The sequence below is a fragment of the Macaca nemestrina genome, chromosome 1, assembly GCF_043159975.1.
Source record: "Macaca nemestrina isolate mMacNem1 chromosome 1, mMacNem.hap1, whole genome shotgun sequence".
Lineage (NCBI taxonomy): Eukaryota > Metazoa > Chordata > Mammalia > Primates > Cercopithecidae > Macaca > Macaca nemestrina.
The window spans coordinates 197,730,310-197,744,176 of record NC_092125.1 but is presented as its reverse complement, the minus strand read 5'-3'; the positions used below and the strand labels follow the sequence as shown (position 1 = coordinate 197,744,176).

General features: G+C 48.0%; 1 protein-coding gene across 2 annotated transcripts; it reads right to left on the bottom strand.

The window, feature by feature from the left end:
• Positions 1-153: 153 nt before the first annotated feature.
• Positions 154-12,574, bottom strand: LOC105494714 (trafficking protein particle complex subunit 3). Of its 2 annotated transcripts, none has more exons than XM_071096082.1 (5): positions 12,550-12,574; positions 3,607-3,704; positions 3,258-3,357; positions 1,370-1,552; positions 154-903 (listed from the first exon to the last, which is right to left on the bottom strand). In XM_071096082.1, coding segments are annotated over exons 2-5 (405 nt in total). In that variant the 5' UTR covers positions 3,609-3,704; positions 12,550-12,574; the 3' UTR covers positions 154-783. The 2 variants fall into 2 exon arrangements, with proteins under 2 accessions (XP_070952183.1, XP_011761731.1); XM_011763429.2 differs by having other exon boundaries at positions 12,407-12,556.
• Positions 12,575-13,867: the final 1,293 nt, after the last annotated feature.

The window sequence follows — 13,867 nt, the reverse complement described above, 5'->3', positions numbered from 1 at the left end:
TACTGGCTCCCAGGTTTCCCAGACTCTCTCATCTCTGGAGAGAAGCCACTGCTAAACCAAGTCAAACACAGACAGGGCCCATGAACCTACCTGGTCTCCTCACACCATTGTAACAAAACACCTGGGGATGAGCAGAAAGAAAACAGGACATGATTGGGATTTCACTCAAGAATGTGTCTTTATTGAAGAATTTGTAAGAAAAAAGGATGTGCCCTCTGTAAAAAGAGGAGATGTTGCCTCCGAACAGCAGGGAGGAATGAGAGCTGGGTGGCTTCCCAGAAGTCAGTGTTTCCGGCATGACTGGCTCCTTTCCTGCAAGCACTACAGTGTGTCACACTACAGCTAGCAGCTCCTCCCCACTCCCTCCCAGCCCTTCCTCCCTCCACCCCACAACCCTACAGCCATTTGAGGCAAATGGCTTTTTAAAGGCCCAGGGATAGATGTGCCAGGCTTGCCTCTTAATGGGGTCAAAGTGGGTTTTGCTTTGGAAAAATTCAAACAGGAATGCAAAAGGTTTGAGCTCTTTCTAGTCCAACAAAGGGTGATTACATCTGGCCCCTCTCAAGGGAAAGGGAGCAGAGACTGTCACTCCTGAATGTGCACACATGGGGTAAATGGACTGTACCACAGTCTGCTCTTTATTTGAATGGAGAATGGAAACAGGTTATAAGAATATATAACATCCATGTTCAAGAGTCACTGAGTTCTGGAGGGCAGAGGGAGCACAGAGGCCTGCTGACTCCAACAGTGCTTCTGCTGGCTATCCTCGAGTCCTAGGGATGGTTACTCCTCTCCAGCTGGAAGATTGTCCTCAATCCGCCTGATGAATCTCATCCGGATTTCTGTCACACCGTCTCCTTTCAGGGTGTCCTGGACAAACTTTGCCTCCACAGCCATCTGGACCTGGGGGATAGGGGGAAAATGAAGGGGTAACTGCCTGGCCACAGCCTCTAGGGAACCAGTGGGGATGGGGCATAACTGACTCATCCACGGCAGCCAAAAAAGCGGGGCTGGTTTCCCACAAGGACAGGATTGACAGCGCCAATGTTCTGTTGCATAAGACAATGGCTCCAACCCTTAAGGAGAAACTTAGCAAAGAATACCCAAGAAAGAGACTGTCACCAAATAAGCCTATCTGAGAATGGATGTTCCTGGGCTTTGGGGACTGACAGCACCACCTTCCAGCCTGGTATGGAGGAGCATCACCATGTAGAGATGTCCAACTTGGATCCTACCTCAGCAGACTCACCATCTTAGACAGTAAAGTGCTGGGGTGAGCCAAAGCCCTGAATTTTCTCTCTTTCATTCATTCACTTATCAAGTCTCTATTGCATTTCAGGTGTCCCAGAAGATAAAGAGCTGCACTCACCATCTCCAAAGCTCCCCGCAATACCCCACACAAGAGATTGGAATAAATAAGGGATGAGTGGTTATCAGGAAGTTCCACAAAGTCCACCAAGGGGTTATTTTCCAAAATGAGGGAGAATTCATCACCAGCTGGGCTCCAATTAGTAATGCTTGGAGTGATGCCCAAGTACATCTTGAACGCCACCTGTCAGGGGACACAAAACAGCGCTTTAGGGAAGAGCAGCAGGAACTGTACCACTGGGAAGGTGACAGAACTGGCAAAGGGGAAGTAAGTGGCTCAGGAACAAACCTGTGGCCGCCGCAAGATGACGCTTTGGACACTCAGGGCAACAAAGGAGAAGCATCTGTACGTGATGCTGCACCCCTCTCCTTCACGGCATCATACAATTTTGGCTGTCGCTTTGTTTTGTTTTCCCAAAAATACTTTTCTTTCTTAGGCATCATACAAGTAAGCAACAACTCACTCACTGTCTGCCTGTACTTCTCAGTGGAAGGGAGCACTAGTCTTCCTCTGCCTGAGTGCAGAGGCCCCTAACCCACTTCCCTGTCCTCTGTCTGTGCTACCTGAATGTACCTTCTTAAAAGTGAAAACACATTACTGGGCAGAGAAAAAGTCCTACCCTATCCGCCCTCCTAATTCCAAACTCTCACAAAGCTCTCTCCACTGTCAATCCTCTTTAGGATTTGGGTATGGCCAGCAAGCTTACAACAGAAAGACCAACTTCAGGTAACTGACACCACAAAGTTATGGGTGCTATGTCATTTATTAATACTGTAATAGACAGCACTAACACTAGTAATAGTAAACATTTACTATATGCACACTATGCTAAACACTAGCATTTAACCTAAATGTTCGTGTCCATTATTGATTTACGCCTTAAAACAGCCCTGTGGGTAGCTCTTATTTTCTTCAGGTTAAAGATTAGGTAACTGGTGCCAGGTGCGGTGGTTCATGCCTGTAATCCCAGTACTCTGGGAGGCCAAGGTGGGCAGATCACCTGAGGCTGGAAGTTCGACACCAGCCTGACCAACACGGCGAAACCCTGTCTCTACCTAAAATACAAAATTAAAATTAGCCAGGCATGGTGGTGCATGCCTGTAATCCCAGCTACTCGAGAGGCTGAGCCAGGAGAATTGCTTGAACCCAGGGGGCGGAGGTTGCGGTGAGCCGAGATCATGCCATTGCACTCTAGTCCAGGCAACAAGAGCGAGACTCAGTCTCAAAAAAAAAAAGGATGAGGTCACTGGTAATTAAAGAAATTTAAAATAACTTACCTAAAAACACATAACTAGTAAGTACTGAAGCCAGGTTTGTGAGTCTATATTCCTTTTTTTTTTTTTTTTGAGACGGAGTCTCGCTCTGTCACCCAGACTTGAGTGCAGTGACCTGATTTTGGCTCACTACAACCTCCACCTCCTGGGTTCAAGCAATTCTCTGCCTCAGCCTCCCGAGTAGCTGGGATTACAGGCACCTGCCACCACGCCCAGCAAATTTTTGTATTTTTAGTAGAGACGGGGTTTCACCATTTTGGCCAGACTGGTCTTGAACTCCTGACCTCATGAACCACCCGCCTTGGCCTCCCAAAGTGCTGGGATTACAGGCATGAGCTACCACGCCCGATCAAGTCTGTATTCTTTGCCCCTATGCTACTCTGCTACACCTTCACAGTGGAAAAGCTCAGGCTTTTATTTCAGTGGAGCTTTAATCCATGGGGATTAAATAATCTATGCTATTCCTTAATGACCTGGAACGCTTTTTTGACCCAAAGAGCTGCCTAGCCAGCCTTTTGGGAGATTAAAGGCTCTCTAAGGGAGCTAGAAAGAGTGGTAAGCAGTGCCTCCCAGCAGCAATTCTTCAGCATGGACAGGTGGCCCAGAATAATGACCTTGGCAATGACATCCGCAGTTTCCCGAAAGTCATGGCACCTCCCGACATTTGACCGAGCCAAGAAATCTTCAATCAGCCGGACTCCAATGTTAAAGCCCCTGGGAAGGAAGTTAGAGAAGAGACTATGATGGAGTCTAAATGTCTTTTGTTTGAACATAAGGTTGTTGGTAGTAAAGGGAAAATGGGGATAATCTCAAAAACATCCCAGTAAATGAGTTTAGTGAGAAATGTACCCAAAATGTTGGCTGAGAAAGACAGAGAACCCTGTTTTAAGCTCTAAAGGACAATGTAGACTCAATGTGCTGGGAGGCCCCATTTCTGTCTCTCCTGTGAAGGAGCTCACTCACATTTTGTCCAGCTGTTTATTCACATCTTCATCATTTTCATAGTCCTTGCATAGCTGGGTGACCAGAGCACCATAGGTCAGGGTGAAGAGCTCAGAGCTCTAAAAGAGATTCAAAAGGCAGTTGGGACCAAGTGGCACAAAAGAGAAAGTGTGGTGAGAGTCTGTATCAGCCTTGATGCAACTGTCAGGATTCCCTCTAAGTGTGTCTAGAGGAAAATAACATCATCCCAATGGAGGAGCCAGAAAATCTGGCCCACAAGGTCAAAGTGGCAGGGCTGCAGCCAGAACTACTGCAAAATGGGCTGTAAAAGGCACCTCACACACTATGCAATCACTCTTCCAACACACCAAGGTAGGCTTCAGTCAACCCAAGTCTCCACCACAGCTGTCAAGCCTCAGGTCAGGTCACCAGAATCTGGTATGGGAGCAACAGTCATTCACTAGAAGCTGTGAAACACTGAAACAGACATTTACAAACTCATCTCTGTGGCTGGCAGATGTGACCAATGGCTTCCACATGTCTTAGAATGTCCTGGCCTAGAGTAAACTGCACTCCCAAGGCCCCTCCCAGGAGAAACAGAGGACCCGGGGCCCAGTCTATGGGGAAGGAAGGAAGTCCCAGACCAAATTCATCACCCTGATGACAACCCCTTTCCAAAGTCACCAGCATGGGAGAAAATAATGTTCCTCTTAACGCACAGCCAAAATATTTCCAGGAAAAGAGGTGACTCTTCAGAATCAACTGGTTCCTATTACAATAGCAGCTAAAATCACAGAAACCCTTTCTCAGATGAAGAATTCTGGGGCTGGGAGCAGTGGCTCATGCTTGCAATACCAGCACTTTGGGAGGCCGAGGCGGGTAGATGACAAGGTCAGGAGACTGAGACCATCCTGGCTAACACGCTGAAACCCCGTCTCTACTAAAAATACAAAAAATTAGCTGGGCGTGGTGGCGGGCGCCTGTAGTTCCAGCTACTCGGGAGGCTGAGGCAGGAGAATGGCGTGAACCCGGGAGGCAGAGCTTGCAGTGAGCCGAAATCGCGCCACTGCACTCCAGCCTGGGTGACAGAGCGAGACTCCGTCTCAAAAAAAAAAAAAAATTCTGTCACCTATCTACCAAGAAATCAATGTAGAAGGTGAAATGAGTGACAAATACCAAGACCACAGAATGAAAGCAGCAGGCAGGGTGAAAGGTATTATCAGGGTTAAAGCAAGAAACATATTAACAGCACATCTAGACCAATGGATTAACTCAGAAATAAGGCTGAAAAATCAGGATAACCACCCACTGACTTCCTTCTGAATGGAGGCTTGTCAGATTTGAAGCAAAGAACCTTGTCAGATTCGAAGCAAAGAAGCTTCCTCTCTTCAAGTTTTCTGGGGAAGAAAGTGTAAGAAATATAAAAGCCCAGGCTCTCAGAACCCAATGCTCCTCATGCCATCCCCATGACCTGATGATGGGGGCATTACAAGAATAACAATTTGAATGCCTTTTGCTTAAATACTGCATTCTACTTGTATCTCATTATCTATCCCATGATAACACAGTAATCTAGGAAAGGCAAGAATTAATCCCACTTTAGAGATGAGGAAACTGAGACCCAGAATGGTTAAAGAATGTGCCCAAGGGCCGGGCGCGGTGGCTCAAGCCTGTAATCCCAGAACTTTGGGAGGTTGAGACAGGTGGATCACGAGGTCAGGAGGTCGAGACCATCCTGGCTAACACAGTGAAACCCCGTCTCTACTAAAAAATACAAAAAACTAGCCAGGCGAGGTGGCGGGTGCCTGTAGTCCAGCTACTCGGGAGGCTGAGGCAGGAGAATGGCGTGAACCCGGGAGGCGGAGCTTGCAGTGAGCTGAGATCACACCACTGCACTCCAGCCCGGGTAACAGAGTGAGACTCTGTCTCCAAAAAAACAAAACAAAACAAAACAAAACAAAAAGAATGTGCCCAAAGACAAACAGCTAATTATTGAAATAAGTAATTTGGGGAGAAAAAAATCAAAGATTTCCAAGCCAGAGGTCAACCTATCCACTCTTCCCCACAACTGCAATATTAATAAGCCCTACTCAATAAAAAGAAAAACAGGAGGAAAAAAAAAAATACCCAAAAAACTTAGCAGTACTAGAGTCAAAGAAAATAAGTTTCAGGATCAGGAGGCCCTTTGAACTCAACTAAACAGTCAGATCAGTACCTCCAAGAGACTATTTACCAAATATGGCAATTAAGGGGAAGCTGTTAAGGAGGGGAAGGATTTTTTTAGTAAAGTCAAGGGCTTGGCACTAGAATGGTTTGGGCATGAATGGATGGAAACAATCCAGCAGTTACCAGTCCAGAGAATTGGCACCACTGCATTAAATCAGGAGAGCTTTCATTCCATTATTAATGAGCCCTTGGATGGAGACTCCAAGAGCCTCAGGCCACCATGATGCCAAGTGACAAGCAAATCATGATCTTATCAAGCACCTTATACATGCAGCTACCTCCTATTTACCAATAAGAAAAATCAAGGTCCTGGACAGATCTGCTGGTGGTCATGGAATCAATATACCTGGGATCTGGGAATGGGATCCCTAAGTTAGGCTCTCCATACCCTCTCTTGATTTGCAAGTCTATCTTCATCTTCAATTACGAACCAAGCCTCTGTGGAACTGTGAGTGACATAAATGTATAACTTAAAGGCCTTTATGCTTTAAAAATGGAAGGGAGGGCCAGGTGTGCTGGCTCACACTGGTAATTCCGGCACTTTGGGAGGCTGAGGCGGGAGGATCACTTGAGCCCAGGGATTTGAGACCAGCCTGGGCAAACAGTGAGACCCCCCAACTTTACAAAAAATTTAAAAAATTAGCCAAGCATGGTCGTGGATGCCTATTGTCTCAGCTACTCGGGAGGCTGAGGGGGAGGATGGCTTGAGCCTGGGACGTCAAGCCTGCAATGAACTGTAATTGCACCACTGTACTCCCGCCTAGGTAAAAGAGTGAGACCCTGTCTAAAAAAATAAAAATAAATACAAATATAAACAAATAAAATAGGAGTGGGCTATGGTATAATGAAAATAAATCATTCATTCAACATTTACTGTGTACCAGGCTATCTAACAGGAGGGGAAGAGACAACAAAGCCAAATAAAATACATGATTTGCCAAAAGGTGATAGGTGCTATGGAGAAAAATAAAGCACAAAAACAGATTGGGGGTATTTATGTGTGTACGTACGTGTGTGTGTGTGTGTGTTGGGGGGTGGTTAATTTTAATAGAATAATCAGAGAAGGCCTCACTAAGGTGATATTTGGTAAGCCATGAAGATATCTGGATAGATATCTGGTCTAAAAAAATTCTAGGCACTATTTCTAAAGATTCTGAGGTAGAAGTATGCCTGGTGTGTTTGAGAAACAGCGGGAGACTCTTGGCATTAGAGACGAGTAAGCAAGAGAGAACAGAAGAGGAAATCAGATAAGTGACAGGAGGTTGCAGAGTCAGAAGATCTGGGTTTTCAGCCCTTGTGACCTTTAAAACAAAAGTTCTCATGGGATCATAAAGGTCAACCAACCCAATCTCTTCACTGAACATAAGCAACACATCTCTCCTACCACCAGAAACATGAATATCTTCTGCAACACAGATATTTTTGAGACAGAGTCTCGCTCTGTCGCCCAGGCTGGGGTGCAGTGGCATGATCTCAGCTCACTGCAAGCTCCGCCTCCTGAGTTCACGCCGTTCTTCTGCCTCAGCCTCCTGAGTAGCCGGGACTGCAGGTGCCCACCACCACGCCCGGCTAATTTTTTGTATTTTTAGTAGAGGCAGGGTTTCGCCGTGTTAGCCAGGATGGTCTCCACATCCTGACCTCGTGATCCGCCCGCCTCAGCCTCCCAAAGTGCTGGGATTATAGGCGTGAGCCACCGCGCCCAGCCAACACATCTATTTTGGTAACAGTTTCTCTTTTTTTTTTTTTTTTTTTTTGAGACGGAGTCTCACGCTGTTGCCCAGGCTGGAGTGCAGTGGCGCGATCTCGGCTCACTGCAAGCTCCGCCTCCTGGGTTCCCGCCATTCTCCTGCCTCAGCCTCCTGAGTAGCTGGGACTACAGGCGAACAGTTTCTCTTAACAACCATGAGAGTCTAGCAGCACAAACATTATTCATCCCCATTTAACAGATGACAGGTTAAGTAACTGAAACTCAACAGCCTTCTTATAGTTGAGCATTTATCCTGTAAAAAGCTTTGTTATCCTAAGCCGCTGCTTAACCTTCCTGAACATTAGTTTTTCCCATCTGTAAAATGGTGACAATGTTACCCGCCTTTCAGAGTTACTGTGCAATTCCAGCGAAATTCCAATCAGATAATGATGTTTGTGGAGCACCCACTGCACAGCAGGTACTCAAGAAATACATGCTTATTGGCTGGGTGGCTCACGCCTGTAATCCCAGCACTTTGGGAGGCCGAGACGGGCGGATCACGAGGTCAGGAGATCGAGACCATCCTGGCTAGCACAGTGAAACCCCGTCTCTACTAAAAAATACAAAAAAATTAGCCGGGCGAGGTGGCGGGCGCCTGTAGTCCCAGCTACTCGGGAGGCTGAGGCAGGAGAATGGCGTGAACCTGGGAGGCGGAGCTTGCAGTGAGCTGAGATCCGGCCACTGTACTCCAGCCTGGGCGACAGAGCGAGACTCCGTCTCAAAAAAAAAAAAAAGAAAAAAAAAAAGAAATACATGCTTATTTTTATTCTTAAACTGGTTCCATGTGGTGTGGTGCTAGAGAGCACCCTGAACTAGGTTCAAGGAGGGCAAGTACAGCACTTTGGGAGGCCGAGGCAGACAGATCACCTGAGGTCTGGAGTTTGAGACCAGCCTGGCCAACACGGTGAAACCCATTCTCTACTAAAACTACAAAAATTAGCCAGGCGTGGTGGCAGGCGCCTGTAATCCCAACTACTTAGGAGGCTGTGGCAGGAGAATTGCTTGAACCCAGGAGGCGGAGATTGCGATGAGCCAAGATCGCACCACTGCACTTCAGCCTGGGAGACAAGAGTTAGACCGTCTCAGAAAAAAAAAAAAAAGGAGGGCAAGTAATAAGGAAAGAAAGAGATTTTGAATTAATATAAACAACTTTCTGGCTGGGCATGGTGGCTCATGCCTATAATCCCAGCACTTTAGGAGGCCGAGGCAGGGGTCAGAAGTGGTCACCTGAGCCCAGGAGTTTGAGACTAGCCTAGGAAACACAATGAGAACCCATCTTTAAAAAAATAGAACAAATTAGCTGGGTGTGGTGGCCCATGCCTGTAGTCCCAGCTACTCAGGAGGCTGAGGTGAGAGGATGGCTTGAGCCTAAGAAGTCAAGGCTGCAGTGAACTGTGATTACACCACTGCATTCCAGCCTGGACAACACAGCAAGATCCTGAAAGCCTGATTCGGAGTCTGGACTTGCTGCTTAACAGCTGTGAATACTTAGGTAAATCAATTCACTGGGCTAAGCCTCAATCTTCTAACTCAAAAAAAGTAACAGTAAAACAGTAAAATCTGCCATGCCATTCACAGGGCTGTTGGTAGGATCTAGTAAGATAATCGACTTGAATGTGCTTTGCAGACAAGAAACCACAGGATTTATAGCAGCTATGCTAACATCATCTCCAACTACTTCAGGTACAACATGAACAAAGTAAATGAAACCAGCTCTACACTCAGGTGAGACACCACTTGACAGTTTTCAGGAGGCCTTTCTTCCAGTCAGTGCCCCAAACAAAATGTCAAATCTCCTTAAGGAGGTTGTTTTTTTTTTGGAGATAGAGTCTCGCTCTGTTGCCCAGGCTGGAGTGCAGTGGCGCCATCTTGGCTCACTGCGAGCTCCACCTCCCAGGTTCACGCCATTCTCCTTCCTCAGCCTCCCGAGTAGCTGGGACTACAGGTGTGTGCCACCACACCCAGCTAATTTGTCTATTTTTAGTAGAGACAGTGTTTCACCATGTTGGCCAGGATGGTCTCGAGTCTCTTGACCTCGTGATCCACACGCCTCAGCCTCCCAAAGTGCTGGGTTACAGGCTTGAGCCACTGCACCGGGCCTACTTCCTTTATTTAAAAAAAAAAAAAAAAAAAAAAAGGTGACAAAGCTGATGCTAGAATAATGAACAAACTTGCCCAAGGTAACACGGCAAGTAAGTGGTGAAACTAGAACTCAGGTGCAGCCGGTACTATACCTCTGTATGGCATACATTTCTTTTCATTTTTCCACTGCTAGAAGATACACAGTATATATGGTATACTTTTCTGTCTCCCTCACAGAGTATGTGCTTCTCAAAGTTAGGGACTAGGACTTCATCCTTGCATCTCCCACAGCATCTAGCACAGAGCTCTGCATATAGTTGGGGCTGAGGAAAAGTTTATTGGACAAAAGGGCTGTTTCTGTTTGCACAGACTAAAATCTAGTTACTTGGGCATATTAACAATTTAGGTGGCTCTTGAGCCGTTTGCTCAATCCTGCTCCTGCTTCATGGAGTGTACTTTCATTTTAATAAATCAATGCTAAAAAAGAAGGCTGGGTGCAGTGGCTCAGACCTGTAATCCTAGCAATTTGAGAGGCTGAGGTGGGCAGATCACTTGAGGTCAGGAGTTTGAGACCAACCTAGGAATACAAAAATCAGCCGGGCGTAGTGGTGGGTGCCTGTAATCCTATCTATTTGGGAGGCTGAGGCAGGAGAATCTTTTGAACCTGGGAGGTGGAGGTTGCAGTGAGCTGAGATCGGGCCACTGCACTCCAGCCTAGGTGACAGAGCAAGACTCTGTCTCAAAACACAAAACGAAACAATTTAGGTCTTGGAAAGCTTAAATGGAACACAAATGCAATCCCAGTAATTTGTGAGGCGGAGCCGGAGGGATTGCTTGAACCTAGAAGTTTGAGACCTCAAGACCAACCAGAGCAACACAGGGAGACCCCTAGCTAAAAAAAAAAAAAAAAAAAAAATTAGCCAGGCATGGTGGTGCACACCTATAGTACCAGCTACTTGGGAGGCTGAGGTGGGAGGATTGCTTGAACTCTGGAGGTCAGGATGGATGAGCCCCGATCATGCCACTGCACTCCAGCCTGGGTAAATCATTTAAAATTTAAAATTAAACAGTGCTATGAAGACAATCAGCATAGAGTTAGAGGTTAGAGAATTAGGTAACCAGGAGGAAAGGTCTCTCAAAGGAGGTGACATGTAAGTAACTATGAATGAAGCCAGGAGCGGGCCAGGTGACTATCTAGAGGAAGGGAGTTCCAAGAGCCTTGAGGGCAGGAGTATGCTGCTGCCCCTCCCTAATTACCTTACTTCACTGAAACGAAGAATACTGGGAGTTGGGGGTAGAGTCTGCAGGTTTTTGTTAAAAGATTTCAATATTGATTTCAGGTTTAAAAAATGGATAAAATGAGAGCAAACTATGAAAACTAACCAGGAGGACCTCTGCTCATCTCACAGGAAAAGGAGAAGGAAACATTTACCACACCCCTCACATTTTACACCACCCCATGTAATATTAGGTAGACGTTACTATCCCCATTTTATAGATAAAGAAATTGAAGATCTATCAAGTCAGAATTCCAATCAAGGTCCATGTGTTTCCCCTAACCTGACATTGTTTCTTAACAAAATATTCTCATCTTTTGGCCGGGCGCGGTGGCTCACCCTGTAATCCCAGCACTCTGGGAGTCCGAACAGGCAGGCAGATCACCACGAGTTCGAGACCAGGCTGGCCAATATGGTGAAAACCCATCTCAACTAAAAATACAAAACTTGGCTGGGCGAGGTGGCTCACGCCTGTAATCCCAGCACTTTGGGAGGCCGAGGAAGGCGGATCACCTGAGGTCAGGAGTTCGAGACCAGCCTGGCCAACATGGTGAAACTCCATCTCTACTAAAAATACAAAAATTAACCAGGCGTGGTCGTGGGCACCTGTAATCCCAGCTACTCGGGAGGCTGAGGCAGGAGAACTGCTTGAACCTGGCAGGTTGCAGTGAGCCAAGTTAGTGCCACTGCACTACAGCCTGGGTGACAGAGAGAGACTTCGTCTGGGGATGGGACGGGGGAGAAAAAATGAAAAATGACCTAAGTCTGCAGCCCCAGCCCCTAGTCCAACTTTATAGGACCATATGGTGTCCAACTATTCCCCGGGAAAGAAGGGAGCCACCCACTCCATAAAGCGCACCACTCACTGCTTACTCTGGCCCATCTCTTATTTCATTGAATAAAACGTTCCTTTCTGGCATGACCAGTAACTGAACATCTCTCACAATACCCACGCCACAGTGCGAGTCACTATAGCCTAAGAGTATAGCCTAACAGTATGAAGCATTAGCTTTGGAGTTAAACACGGGTCCAAGTCCTAACTTTCCAGGTGTAAATGTGAGCAAATTACGTAAGCTCTCCAAGCTGTAAAAACGGCAATCATGTTATCCATCTGATACGGGCTACTCTGCAGATTAACTGAGATACTGGAATGCATGTAACGTGCGTGGCCCGGTGCCTAACACACAGTAAGAGAGCAGTAAGTGGCAGTTACTGGTATTTATTACCGTCGTTGTTGTTGTTGGCTTAGGACACAGCGGCACTCAGGCCTTGGGGGCGGGGTCTCCACGGGAAAGAGGTCTCCTCCGGGGAACTTCTCCGACGGTCCCCTAACCTGCCTGGGACGCCCCGGAGTGATCCAGCAATAGGCTTCCCCCGCCAGAGCTCACAAAAGGGCCCTTTTCCAAACGCGCCTCGCGCTCGGGGCCGGGCCCCTTCCCTGTATGCCTCAATTTCGCCCCGCCCGCCGAGGTCACGCGCTCCAAGTTACCATTTTCTTGCTCTCGGTGCCACGGTTCGCCTGCCTGGACATGGTGCCGGCCGCCCCGCCCCACTCTCCTAGCCAAGGGTTAGCTCGGCGACCCCTGCAGACGCCTCCCGCCTAACCGCTGCCCCTCAGCCCAAGGGACTGACCGGCACTGACTCACTGCGCCTGCGCGGCCTGCCGCGGGGCACCACGGGACTCGTGGTCCGGCCGACGAGGGTATCTCCCGCCCAACAAACGTCGGACTACAACACCCAACAGCCTCTTTGGCAGCACCGCCTCTTAACGCAGTCAACTACCACTCCCGGAGTGCTCCGCGCGCGCCTGCCTGGTAGAGCTCAGCTCGCCCTGGACAGCATCCCAGCCACTGGGTGGCGTCCGCAGCCTTCGGTAATCCTGGGCAATCCACAGGGTTCCCCCGGACTCCCTCCCCCCGCGCCCGGCTCAGAGATGATGCTCCGCAAATTCCTCTCTCGCCAGGGTTGGTCTTGGAAAGTCCCTCTTTCGAGCTAGCTTCTTCCGCTATTGCGATTCAGCTCCAGAAGCTCCCAAGATGTCCCAGAAAACTAGCAATGACTCACACAGAATTGGCTTCTTCATTAGAAAAATATTTAATGACCTACTATGTGCCAAGCATTTCGCTAGTGCCGTTCTCTTCAGACTGCCATCTGTTCCCAAACCCCAAATGCTGCCAGCATCTGCATTTTACCACCTGTGGCTTCGTGATGGAATATCCAGTCTTTTAGATAAAGTTCAAGTCACTTTCTCCCCCTCCATCCCCCTAGAACAGCTACACTGCCTGGTTCCCAGGAAACAAAGATCACTAACTGTCGTGGCCGTCAGTTCTGAGTTCTAATCCCAGCTTTGCCATTTTAGGCAAGTTGCTGAATCTCTCTCAGTTGTTGTAAAGATTGGTGAGCCACGCATGCCCAGCACTTGGGCGCATAAAAGGCATAAAATAAACGTGTATTCCCTTCCAGCCACCCTCCAAAAACAAGCCAACAAACAGGCCCCAGAAACACGAAGGGAATGTGCTGGCTGAACCCTCACCCATCACCAAGGGGAAGTCTACAGTCCCTGACCACAGCTCTTTGGTTTCAGCTCCAGCGGTCTCTCAGCTGATCAACTCTGAGAAAGCTGGGCTGGGGGGTCCCTGAGCACTCTCTGTTCACTTAGGCCTGGTAGCCTGACTGTAGCAGCTGCATTCTGGCCCCTAGCCCTCACCATGACAACCAGCCTGTCCAGACATGAGCCAGCCAGGCTAGGGAGGGCTGGGGGGGCTGCTCAGGCTGCAAGCTGGTGCCCAGGGTTCCCCCAGTCCCTCCCTCAGGTTGCAGGACCAATCATTATTATACCCCTTTCCCCAGACATTCTGTTTTATCCCTAGAGGCAGTGACCCCTCACTCTCCATCCTGTGTAATGCCACAGGGGAAGGAGCCAAGGGCCGAGGGCTCTGGGAAGGAACTT

Excerpts from the sequence above, each read along its gene's own strand:
- LOC105494714 (XM_011763429.2), bottom strand. The coding sequence starts at position 12,448 with ATGTCCAGGCAGGCGAACCGTGGCACCGAGAGCAAGAAAATG. Across the intron at positions 3,705-12,406 it reads GCACCGAGAGCAAGAAAATG|AGCTCTGAGCTCTTCACCCT; the intron begins GTAACTTGGAGC and ends AATCTCTTTTAG. Across the intron at positions 3,358-3,606 it reads AATAAACAGCTGGACAAAAT|GGGCTTTAACATTGGAGTCC; the intron begins GTGAGTGAGCTC and ends CTTCCTTCCCAG.